At 40.6% G+C, this 12,131-nt stretch overlaps 1 protein-coding gene and 1 non-coding gene across 9 annotated transcripts in view; one reads left to right on the plus strand and one right to left on the minus strand.

The window, feature by feature from the left end:
- Nucleotides 1-12,131, plus strand: part of Ate1 (arginyltransferase 1) — an 89,331-nt gene that overhangs the window by 4,390 nt on the left and 72,810 nt on the right. For all 8 annotated transcript variants that reach the window (XM_090345711.1, XM_090345717.1, XM_090345718.1 and 5 more), the window contains exons 3-6: nucleotides 3,388-3,450; nucleotides 7,759-7,862; nucleotides 10,051-10,305; nucleotides 11,799-12,028. In XM_090345711.1, the coding sequence (XP_090201837.1) occupies nucleotides 3,388-3,450; nucleotides 7,759-7,862; nucleotides 10,051-10,305; nucleotides 11,799-12,028 (652 nt within the window). The remainder of the gene's footprint in view (nucleotides 1-3,387; nucleotides 3,451-7,758; nucleotides 7,863-10,050; nucleotides 10,306-11,798; nucleotides 12,029-12,131) is intronic.
- Nucleotides 2,890-3,015, minus strand: LOC150053747 (U6atac minor spliceosomal RNA). The gene has a single exon (XR_016537957.1). It is a non-coding gene; the product is annotated as a U6atac minor spliceosomal RNA (small nuclear RNA).

A 12,131-nucleotide genomic window follows, 5' to 3' on the forward strand; every position in this document is an offset into this window, starting at 1 on the left:
TTCTTTCTCTCTCTCTCTCTCTCTCTCTCTCTCTCTCTCTCTTTCTTTCTTTCTTTCTTATTTTGTCATGGGGTTTGAACTCTGGGCTGGGATGCTGTCCCTGAGCTCTTCAGCTCAAGGCTTCTACCCTACCCTTGAGCCACAGCTCCACTTCCGGTTTTCTGGTGGTTAGTGGAAGATAAGAGTCTCACTTTCTTTAGTGCTGGGCTGGCTTTGAGCCATGATCCTCAGATCTTGGCCTCCTGAGTAGCTAGGATTACAGGCATGAGCCACCATACTCAGCTTTATTGAGGGATTTTATAAAAGAGAGAAGCATGGAGAAGGATATTTTTTTTGCGTGGTGACCATGGAGGCATGGCAAGAAATACTGGCTTAGTGTCAGTAATTAAATGCAGTTTACATATATAAATCCTGAGGGTAAATGGAGGAAATAGTCTAAAATGACTATCAGGTTTCTGACTTGAAAACTGAATGTCTACCATGAACTGGGATCTGGAGTACCTGGAATCAGGCTAGTTGCTTCCCTCTCCCTCTCCCTCTCCCTCTCCTTCTCCCTCTCTCTCCCCCTTCCCGTTCTCCTCTCTCTCTCTCTCTTTCCCCCCTCTTTTTCTCTCCCTCCCCCTCCCCCCTCTCCCTCTCTCCCCCTTTTGCCCCCTTTCTCTTCCTCCCTCCCTCCCCATCCCCTTTTAATATCTTTATTGTAAAGATGATTAACAGGGGGGTTACAGTTACATAACTAAGGTAATGAATGCATTTTTTTTGTTCAAGGCTAGGACTCTACCACTTGAGCCATAACACCACTTTTGGCTTTTTCTGTGTAAGTGGTACTGAGGAATTGAGCCTAGGACTTGATGCATGCTAGGAAAGCACTCTACCACTGAGCCACTTTCCCAGCCTGAGTACATTTCTTTTATTTCTTTTTTTATTTTTTTCATATATTTTTATTGTAATTAATAGAAGGGTTACATTATATTCACCAGATAGAAAGTATATTACTTCACAAATATTGATACCCTTTCTCATGTCGTGGTCCCCATTTCCCTCCCCCCTCCCCCCACACAACTTGATTTCCCCCTTACCCTCTCCTATTTCAAATAACCAATTAAGCATATATAAAATATATCAGATAACAAGGTGAAATATTGTAACAATATGAGATACCAAGGGACAGTAAAAGAGATGAGAGATAACATAGTATGTTAAGGACAATAGTCACTCATTATATGGCTTTTGTTTCTTTATCCTGGAGGTCCTTACATTTAGCATCATACTATATGGCCTTATGTATCTAGATTTTGTTCTACTGTGAATCTCTGCTAGGAGAGCCCAAGGTTTCTACTGATTATGACAAATGAGGGAAACCATTGAGCCTATGTTCCTTTGAGTCTGGCTTACTTCACTTAATATGATTTTTTTCTAAGTCTTTCCATTTCCTTACAAATGGGGCAATATTGTTTTTTTCTGACAGCATCATAGTATTCCATTGTGTATAAATACCACATCTTGTTGATCCATTCATCAACTGAGGGACATCTGGGTTGGTTCCATATCTTTGCTATGGTAAATAGAGCTGCAATGAACATTGCTGTGCTAGTAGATTTAGTATGTCCTTGTTTCTGGACGATTGGGTAAATGCCAAGTAGTGGAATTGCTGGGTCATAGGGTAGTTCTATATTTAGTCTTTTGAGGAACTGCCATACAGCTTTCCATAGTGGTTGGACAAGTTTGCACTCCCACCAACAATGTAGTAATGATCCCTCCAGAAAAGGCATTTGACAAGATCCAACACCCCTTTATGCTAAAAGCTCTGGAGAAACTAGGAATCCATGGAACATTTCTCAGTATAATAAAAGCTGTGTATGACAAACCCACAGCTAGCATTGTACTTAATGGTGAAAAGCTAAAGCCATTCCTTCTAAGATCAGGAACGAGACAAGGATGCCCACTCTCTCCACTCCTCTTTAACACAATATTAGAATTCCTAGCCAGAGCAATAAGGCAAGAAGCAAGCATAAAGGGAATCCAAATAGGGAAAGAGGAAGTGAAACTTTCTCTCTTTGCAGATGACATGATTCTGTACTTAAAGAACCCTATAGACTCCACTCCCAAGCTCCTTAAGCTGATTCAAAACTTTGGCAAGGTAGCAGGGTATAAAATTAACCCTCAGAAATCAACTACCTTCCTATATGCCAACAGTGAGAGGAACGAGGCAGCAATCAGGAAAGCAACTCCTTTTGCAATAGCCTCAAAGAAAATAAAGTACCTAGGAATTAACTAAGAATGTATAGGACCTTTTTGATGAAAACTTTAAAACCCCGAAAAAGGAAATTAAAGCAGAACTGAGGAAATGGAAAAACCTCCCATGCTCCTGGATTGGAAGAATCAACATCGTGAAAATGGCAATCTTGCCAAGGGCTATCTACAAATTCAACGCAATACCCATCAATATCATACTTTAAAGAAATAGAAGAAGCAATCCAAAACTTCATATGGAACAATAAAAGACCCCGTATAGCAAAAACACTTCTTAGCAGAAAGAGCAGCGCAGGAGGAATTTCAATACCAAACTTTAGACTCTATTATAGAGGTATAGTGCATTTCTTTTTAAACACTGTTACCCTCTCCCTCATTTCCTGGGCTTACTCCTCCCTTCCCCCCACCCCCAACTTATATAGTTCATTTCCAGTACAGTGTCTAGTGAGTATCATTGTTGTAATAGTTCATCCTTTGTCCTGGTGTTTCTGTGATTCCCTTTCCCTTCCATTGGTCAGAAGACAGAAGGGTACAGAAAGTTAAAGCAGTCCAATTCACTTAGCAATTAGGCTATTGTGATCCCCTGTTAGGAATATCATAGACATGTTCTAGTTATTACAAATGAGAGAGGTCATGCAAAAATGGTGGTTAGATGCCACGAAGTAGGTAGCAGTACCTTAACTGTATACCTGTTGTCAGGCCCAAGGGCCTCTTCCATCCTTGTCAAGGGGAGTGCTAATCTTTTCTCCATTCATATAACGCTTATGATAATTTTGTGGTACTTTGTACTGGCACATGTGGTGTAGAGCTTCTTGTATGGCTGTCACTCAGCAGTATTCATCAGTCCCCCAGTGGCATGGGCAATTTTCCACTGGTATTGGTGTATTGCTGGGAAGGGGAGGCTTTAACAGCTCTGATCTTGCCTACCTTTCTCAAGGTATCAGAAAGAAGAGACTTTGTATGGTCCTTGGTAAACTTGTTTTCAAGGTTATATATGTTATAAGAAGCATTTAAACCTAAATTAATGCTTTACACTGTTGATTAGATTTTTATCCTTAATTTAATGTTTCTCTATGAATCTGTTTTACATACAGAAAGTATGTAAAAAATTAACAAGTTTTTTTGTAATTTTAGAAGCGGGAAGTATGTGTATAAACCTGTCATGAATCAAACATGCTGTCCTCAGTACACGATAAGGTAAGGTTGCTAACAATACAAAGGAGATCTATAATGTGAAGACAGTATGATTTTTAAGATAAAAATTCTGCTTTTAAAAGTTCTACCTTGTTAGTAGCTCCTAATAATTTTCAGTTGGTCTTGATACAAATATGGTATGAAAAATACCTTTTTGTCATATTTGGCTGTCTAGTCAATGAATGCTGGGAAATTTTTATAGTACCTAGCAAAGGACTTTTCTACATTCAGACATATTGCTTGTAGTGCTTATAATCTACAATACGATCCTATAGTAGCAGGAGTGTTTAAACTTAATCTGCTATATTCAGAATGCAGGTTTTTTTTTTCTTTTTAATGTAAGACTTAAATTAAAAATGTCTATTTTTGCCATGCAGTATCTGCTTGAACTCTTTAGGGTTGTCTTTGTGCCCATTCATTCCATCTTAAAACAGAAGAATTTTCTGTCCTCTCATTTAAAGTTCTCCTTCCCTGTAGCAAATGTAAAAATTACACTTAAAGCTGGGCACTGGTAGCTTAGGCCTGGCATCCTAGCTACTCAGGAGGCTGAGATCTGAGGATTGTAGTTCAAAGTCAGCCTGGGCAGAAAAGTCCCCATAAGACTCTTTATGTCCAATTAACAATTCAAAAACCAGAAGTGGCCAGACTTGGGGTTTGAACTCAGGGCCTGGGCAGTGTTTCTGGGCTTTCTCAAGGCTAGAGCTTTACCACTTGTGCCACAGCACCACTTCCAGCTTTTTCTATGTATGTGGTACCAAGGAATCAAACCTGGGTCTTTGTGAATGCTAGGCAAGCACTCTCCCACTAGTTCAAACTCCTGGCCCCAATATTAACATTTTTTTTTTATCATTCTTCTAATTTCTTTTTTTTAATACATATTTTTATTGTAATTAATAAAAGGGTTACATGATATTTGCCAGATAGAAGGTGCATTAATTCACATACATTGATACCCTTTCACATGTCTTGGTACCCATTACCCTCCCCCCACCCACCACCCACTCCCTGTATTGGTTTTCCCCCCTTCCCTATCAAGTTTCAGATAACCAAATACAAATAAATTCAATATATCAGATAACAAAGTGAGAAACTGTAACAATATGAGATACCCAAGGGACAGCAAAGGAGATGAGGGATAACATAGTACATTAAGGACAACAATCATTCGTTATATGGCTTTTGTTTCAATATCCTGGAGAATATTAACATTTTTTAAGGCAACTGATTTGTCTAGAATATTTATATACACTTGGTACTACATATACCCTTTCTCCCTCCCTTTCTGTGCACTCTCCCTATTCTCTCCTAAAAAGGACACACACACACACACACACACACACAAACAAACCCAACAACAACAAAACCAAAAAAATCCAAAGCAAAAACAAACACCACCACCACCATCTCATAATAGAAAAACCTGATTCCCTTTTCTGGAATTTATTTTGATAAATATTTTATTTGTTTTTGCCAGTTCTAACTGGTGCCACAGCACTACTTCTGGCTTTTTCCAAGTAGTCCATTGGAGATAAGAGTCTCATGGACTTTTCTGCCCAGGATGGCTTTGAACTGTGATCCTCAGATCTTAACTACCTGAATAGCGAGGATTATAGTTGTGAGCCACCAGCACCAGTCTGATAAATAGTATTTTAAGCATTCATTTTAAATGTTCATAGTTAGGCCTTTGGTTTCTTCCCCAAAGGGTATCCTTTTTTAGTCTGGCAGCGTGAGAATGCCCAGTCCTATAAATGGTATCATATTCAGTTATATTTTAGATCTGGCTTCCACATATGCTCTTGGCTTACTTAACATGACTTGTTCTAGGTCCATCTATTTTCTTGGATATGACATTATTCTTTCTCATAGTTGAGCAAATTCCATTGTGTATATGTGTCACATTTAAAAAAAAACAATCCTCTCAGGCCGGGAGTTTGGCCTAGTGGTTAAAGTGCTTGCCTAGCATGCATGAAGACCCGGGTTCGATTCCTCGGTACCACATACATAGAAGAAAGCCAGAAGTGGTGCTGAGGCTCAAGTGGTAGAGCTCTAGCCTTGAGAAAGTCCAAGGACAGTGCTCAGGCCCTGAGCTCAAGCCCAGGACTGGCAAAAAAAAAAAAAAAAAAAAAATCCTCTCACTTATTGTAGGGCATCTGTGCTGTTTCCATAACTTGGCTATTGTAAATAGTGTAGCAGTTAACATGGATGTACAAGTACCCTTACTGTATCCTGACTTACAATGTTCTGGTAGAGTCCAAGAATGGTATGGCTGGATTATAGGGAAGGTCTATGTTTAGTTTTTTGAGGAGCCTCCAGCAGTGCACTAGGGTTCCTTTTTGCCACATTCCTGTCAGCATTTGTTGTTGTTGGAATTCTTTTTTCTTTTTTTTTGGCCAGTCCTGGGTTTGAACTCAGGGCCTGAGCAATGTCCTTGGGTTTTCTCAAGGTTAGAGCTCTACCACTTGAGCCACAGCACCACTTCTGGCTTTTTTCTATGTATGTGGTACCGAAGAATTGAACCAGGGTCTTAGTGCATGCTAGGCAAGCACTCTACCACTAGGCCAAAACCCCCGTTTCCCCCCCCCCCCCATTGTTGGAATTCTTGATGTTGGCCAATCTTACTGGGGTGAGATGGAATCTCAAAGTTGTTTGATTTGCATTTCAGTTATCAATTGCCTTTTATCCAATTTTTGCCACTATCTCCCTTAGTTGGCTCTTGTTCTTGGTTTGCAGACCACTTTGAGAAGCCCTTCTCTGCTTTGGGGAAGAAAAAAAAAGCATATAGAGCCAGGCACCCGTTGCTCATGCCTGTAATCCTGTCTACTCAGGGGGCTGAGATCTGAGGGTCGTGGTTCAAAGCCAGCCTGGGGACAAAATGTCTTTGAGACTCTTATCTCCAATTAACCACCAGAAAACTGGTAGTGGCGCTGTGGCTCATGTGCTAGCCTTGAGCTGAAGAGCCCAGGCTCAGAGTTCAAGCCCCATGACTGACAAAAAACCAACCAAACAAAAAACCACCTTGTATATATTAAATTAGAGCAGTCACAGACTCCCAAGGATCTACTGATCACTGATGAAGTGCTCTTTTTCTCATCTGACGATATCTGATTGACACATAATAAAGAGAAAAGACAGATGTCTGATTTGCTGACACTATCTCATTTATTACCTGAAGAATAAAATGACAGAGTATCCTGCACTGTCCTATTTTAGTTCTTGTAGTTATGAAGAGGTGACTTCCTCTACTTGAGGAGTTATTTTCAGACAGCAGTTCATTAGGTTTATGGGCAAGATACAGGTTTGATGTTGGTTAGCCTAACCCCTGAAAATATTTATGTCCAGAAGAGACTGACCCCCCCCCTTTTTTTTTTTTCCTGTCTGGAGTTTGAACCCCGGGCCTGGGCATTGTCCCTGCGCTCTTCAGCTCAATACTACTGCCTTACCCCTTGAGCCACAGCACCACTTCCCTGATTTCCCCTTTTTAATGGTTCTCCCATCAAGTTACTTTGTCACATTTGTTTGGCACCTGTCTATGGTAGAGGCCCTCATCAAGTGTATGGCGGTGCCCATTTTTTGTTGTCCAGCTGGAGATGCCATGTTCCCAAGCGTGTCTTATTTCTGCAGGCTTAAGGTAGACTAATCTTACTGGGCTATTTTGTTGAGGAATCTGTGATGTCAATGTTTTTTTTAGATCTGATCATATTTTAGAGAGAAAGTGTAATGTTGATGTTCTGAGGTTGAGTTGGAGACCACGACATTCATTCAGTATATTGACTTCATTTAAGTTTCGTACATCATCTGATTGACTTGTCCTTTTCCCTTTCCTGGAAGCTAGCTTATATAAGGAGTCAGCTGTGCAGAATTAGGGAAGAGAGTTTACATCAGACATGCTTGAAAACAGTTTCACTTACATTTCAGCTTATATTGACCAGGTATCCCCAATGCTGAGACTTTTTAGAGGTAGTTTAGAGAAAAGTGGATATCCTACTGACTTTTCACGTTGTTGGTTTAGGATTCATCTTGTTTTGGTCAGGTAGGAAAGTTAGCACTTTATATATCTGCTTTCTAGCTTCTAGCATCTGTCCATACTCTTCTACAGCTTCCTCCCTCCCACTCCTGCATATATGTGTGCCTGCCCCTCTCTCTCTCTCTGTCTTTCTCCCTTACCTATAAGTTTATTGAGAGTTTAAGTCAGATTAGAGGCTATATTAAATATCCTGAGCATGAAATTGCCTCCGTGTGTTAGATAGTACCCATAATTGATCTTTTTCAAAGCTTTAGTTCACTTTAAAAATAATTGTTTTGCTTTCCTAGATGCCATCCTTTAGAGTTCCAGCCATCAAAATCTCACAAGAAAGTTTTGAAAAAAATGTTGAAGTTTCTGGTGAAAGGGGAAGTTTCCAAAGGAAATTGTGAGGGTAAGATGAGACCAATTCTAAAATCTTTTTACTTTAACTTTTCTTTCCAAGGTTTTCACTTTGACACCACCCAGCAGGCAAGGGGGTTGCCACCATCCTGTGCTATAACTTGGTACTGCACTGCCATTGGTGCATCCAGTACCCACATCAGGTACAGAGAACACCTGCCAAGAAAGGGTTCCTTGGAAGGAAGTCAGTGATCTTTTTTAAAGGCTTTGGGGTTTCTTGGATGGTGTTGAAATTTTTGTCTTCCAAATACTTTAAGAACTGATCCTGCTTGTTTCTAGCAATGTCCCTATGAACTAAAAAGAAAATCCTCTTTTCTCTGGAGAAAGTGATGATGCTTCTGTTGCAAGGTATACAGGATTGAACAAGCCCCTGAACAAGCCTTGAATGCTATCAGGATTAGGTTTTATTTATGTGCATGCATGTGCATTATTTTCATAAATTTTTATTTGAAACTGTTTCTCAGTTATCTGATAAATCTTGAATTATGAATGATTTCCCTAGAAAAAAAGATAGATTGTTGTATTCACTTTTTTTTCTTTTTTGTCGGTCATGGGATTTGAACTCTGGGCCTGGTCACTGTCCCTGAGCTCTTCAGCTGAAGGCTAGTGTTCTACCACTTGAGCCACAGTTCCACTTCTGGTTTTCTGGTGGTTAATTGGAGATAAGAGTCTCCCGGACTTTTCAAAGCCCAAGCTGGCTTTGAACCGTGTGATCCTCAGATCTTAGCCTCCAGAGTAGGTAGGATTATAGGTGTGAGCCACCAGCGCCCAGCTCAGTTAACGTTGGTTCTATATATTTTGCTTTTCCAGATTAGTATTTTTTTTTTTTGTCTATTGTGGGCCTTTGAACTCAGGGCCTGGGCGCTGTCCCTGAGCTCTTCAGCTGAAGGCTAGTGTTCTACCGCTTGAGCCACAGACCCAGTTCCTGTTTTCTAGAGGTTAATTGGAGATAAGAGTCTCATGGACTTCAGTGCCCAAGCTGGCTTTGAACCGTGATTCTCAGATCTCAACCTCCTGAGTAGCTAGGATTACAGGCATGAGCCACCATGCCTGGCAATATTTGTATTTTTTTAAAAAAGGTTTTCTATAACCAGTGCCTTAAATATGAGTGTAAGAATTGGGAGTGCCAGTTGTTATTATTCTCAGAGATCTAGCTCTCTGCTGCTATGGGAAACACCTGATCTTGGGGACCTCCTGCCCCAGCCTTTGCTCACTGATTCATCTCACAAGTAGTGTTTGACAATTTTCATGTCCCAATCACTGCTTTATGCACTTGGAGGTACCATGGCCCTGCAAGGCAGGTACTTCTTTGCTTTCATGCAGTGCCCATGGAAGCGCTTAATGGAGTAGGACTCAGGACAACTTGAAAACACTCGACACAGCTGGAGTCAATGAAGAGGTAGGTCAAAGACGTACTTTTAGAAGTCTATTTCCAGTTACAGAATTGGAAATCATAGAACTTTGGTGCATTTTGTAGGTTTCGTTGATTTTGTTTGCTAGTCAATATACAATTTTTTGATATCCAATAATCATCTTTTACAAAATTTGGAAATTAATGTGAGATAACATTTGAAGATACAGTTCATTTGTAAATTGACTATCTTAGATTTTATATTTGGCTCTTTGTTGACTCATGGGCTTCTGACTTCTTTGGGTCTGAAGATTAATCCAGTGGACTGTTACTTATTAAGTAACAGCCTAAATACATATGAGGAAGGCATGCAAATGTAATGACTAAACAGTGATAGTGATCCTTGCATAGGAGTCTTGTATGGTCCCGAGTGGGCTAGTGACTCTTATTGTGCCCCAAAAGCTATTCTGGAACTCCCCTCAATTTGATGTGTAAAGATGGCTTTGGTTTTTTGTAATCTAGACAGTGGTGAGGGGATAGGGTGAAATCCAAGGTTAGAATTTTTCCTTAAAACAAGTGAAAAACTAGTAGACATGTTACTTGTGTTACATTCCATTGTGGGAGCTTGAGCACAATTTGCATAGGGACCAGTAACTTATTCTCTTGCCTTCATTCCGTAGTCCATCTGTAGCTCTGTGCTTTGAAAGGCAGGAGAGTGGGTTTGGTGGACACCCAGCTGTCACTGCTACCATGGATAATAGGGGCACTCTATTTCTCTGGACTGGGTCAAATGACCTGGCTGATAAGCCTTGTTGCTTCTGATTTGTAGATGATCCCATGGATTCTGCAATGGAGGATGCTGTTGCAGGTGACTTTGCATTAATAAACAAATTGGATATAAAGTGTGATCTTAAAACCCTGAGTGATGATCTAAAAGAAAGCCTAGAGAGTGAAGAGAAGAAGAAAGAAAAAAGTTCAAAGAAAGAAGACTCTAAGGAATCAATTAATTCACAAGCTATAGAAGAGAAGTTGGGATCTGGTGAGCCTTCACATTCAATTAAAGTTCACACAGTTCCTAAGCCAGGTAAGAAACATTTGCTATCAACATCATATTAGCTTCTATTCTTCTAGTGTGACTCATAATTCTTGGGCTGATCTGTAGAACCGATCTTTGCTTTATACAACTTACTATCAGGAATTTAGATGGTCTTATTATATATCTCAGGGTGACCTCAAACTCACAATCATCCTCTCAATGTTTCCAGAGTACGTGGATTATTGGCAACATTGAACTACCAGGCCTGCCTTTGATCATGTCTTTTAAACTACTATGCAAAACTAAAGCACTAGCAGCTCATGCCTGTAGCCTATCTACTCAGGAATCTGAGATTTGAGTGCTGAATTCCTTCCTTCCTTCCTTCCTTCCTTCCTTCCTTCCTTCCTTCCTTCCTTCCTTCCCTCCCTCCCTCCCTCCCTCCCTCCTTCCCTCCTTCCCTCCTTCCCTCCCTCCCTCCCTCTCCTGTCTATCTTCCTTTCTTTTTTCTATTTCTTTTTGTCAGTTGTGGGACTTGAACTCAGAGCCTGGGTGCTGTCCTTGAACTTTTTCATTCAAGGCTAGCATTCTACCACTTTGAGCTACGGCTTCACTTCTGGTTTTCTGGTGATCAGTTGGAGATAAGGGTCTCAGGGACTTGGCCGGGAGTTTGGCCTAGTGGTAGAGTGCTAGCCTAGCATGCACGAAGACCTGGGTTCGAGTCCTTGGTACCACATACTTAAAAAAAGCCGGAAGTGGTGCTAAGACTCAAGTGGTAGAGCTCTAGTCTTGAGGAAGTCCAAGGACAGTGCTCAGGCCCTGAGCTCAAGCCCAGGACTGGCAAAAAAAAAAAAAAGAGTTTCAGGGACTTTCCTGCCCAGATTGGCTTTTAACCACAGTCCTCAGATTGAGTAGCTATGATTACAGACTTGAGCCACCAGTACCCAGCTTTCTTTCCTTTTTGGCGGGGTTGGGTCTTACTATATTGTCCTTTACTCTATGGCTCTTCGACTAACCATCCTCCTACTTCAGCCTCTTGAATGCTGGGGTTTTACAGTCACGAGCCACCACATCTGGCTAGTGTACTACAGTTGTACTTCTAATAAATAATAGATTTTCATCAGTTCAAGAACTGCTTTAAAAAGTTTCTTCAGCCATTCCTCTTTTTTTTTTTTTTTTTTTGGCCAGTCCTGAGCTCAGGGCCTGAGCAATGTCCTTGGACTTTCTCAAGGCTAGAGCTCTACCACTTGAGCCTCAGCACCACTTCCGGCTTTTTTTCTATGTATGTGGTACCGAGGAATCGAACCCGGGTCTTCATGCATGCTAGGCAAGCACTTTAACCACTAGGCCAAACTCCCGGCCCAGCCATTCCTCTTTAAGGCAGAATTTTAAGATTAATTTAGAGCTTTATACCAGAAGCTGTGAAACATCTATTCCAGAGTTAAGTGAACTGTTACAATTCTTTGGGTTTATTCTATAGTCTCTTTGAGAAACTAGTTTTAGAGCCAAATGTCATTGACCTACTATTTTGCAATTCTTTATAGGCAAAGGGGCTGATTTGAGTAAGCCTCCATGTCGAAAAGCGAAGGAAATCCGGAAAGAAAGGAAAAGGTTAAAACTCAGGCAGCAAAACCCAGATGGAGCATTTAAGAGTTTCCAGGCTCAGAGTCAGACGCCATCTTTGTTCCCATCAAAGACTAAATCCAACCAGCCCAAATCACTTGAAGGTTTAATTTTTGAATCCTTACCAGAAGATGCATCACACAAATTAGAGGTACTGGTAGAGGTTTTGGATTATTCTAGTTTTTGTACTAACGTACCTTGTTTTCTTTGAATTTAAATTTATCATTTGAGAATTAGGATATTTTAATTAAAGA

The sequence above is a fragment of the Megascapheus bottae genome, chromosome 15 (genome assembly GCF_031878675.1).
Source record: "Megascapheus bottae isolate mThoBot1 chromosome 15, mThoBot2.hap1, whole genome shotgun sequence".
NCBI lineage: Eukaryota > Metazoa > Chordata > Mammalia > Rodentia > Geomyidae > Megascapheus > Megascapheus bottae.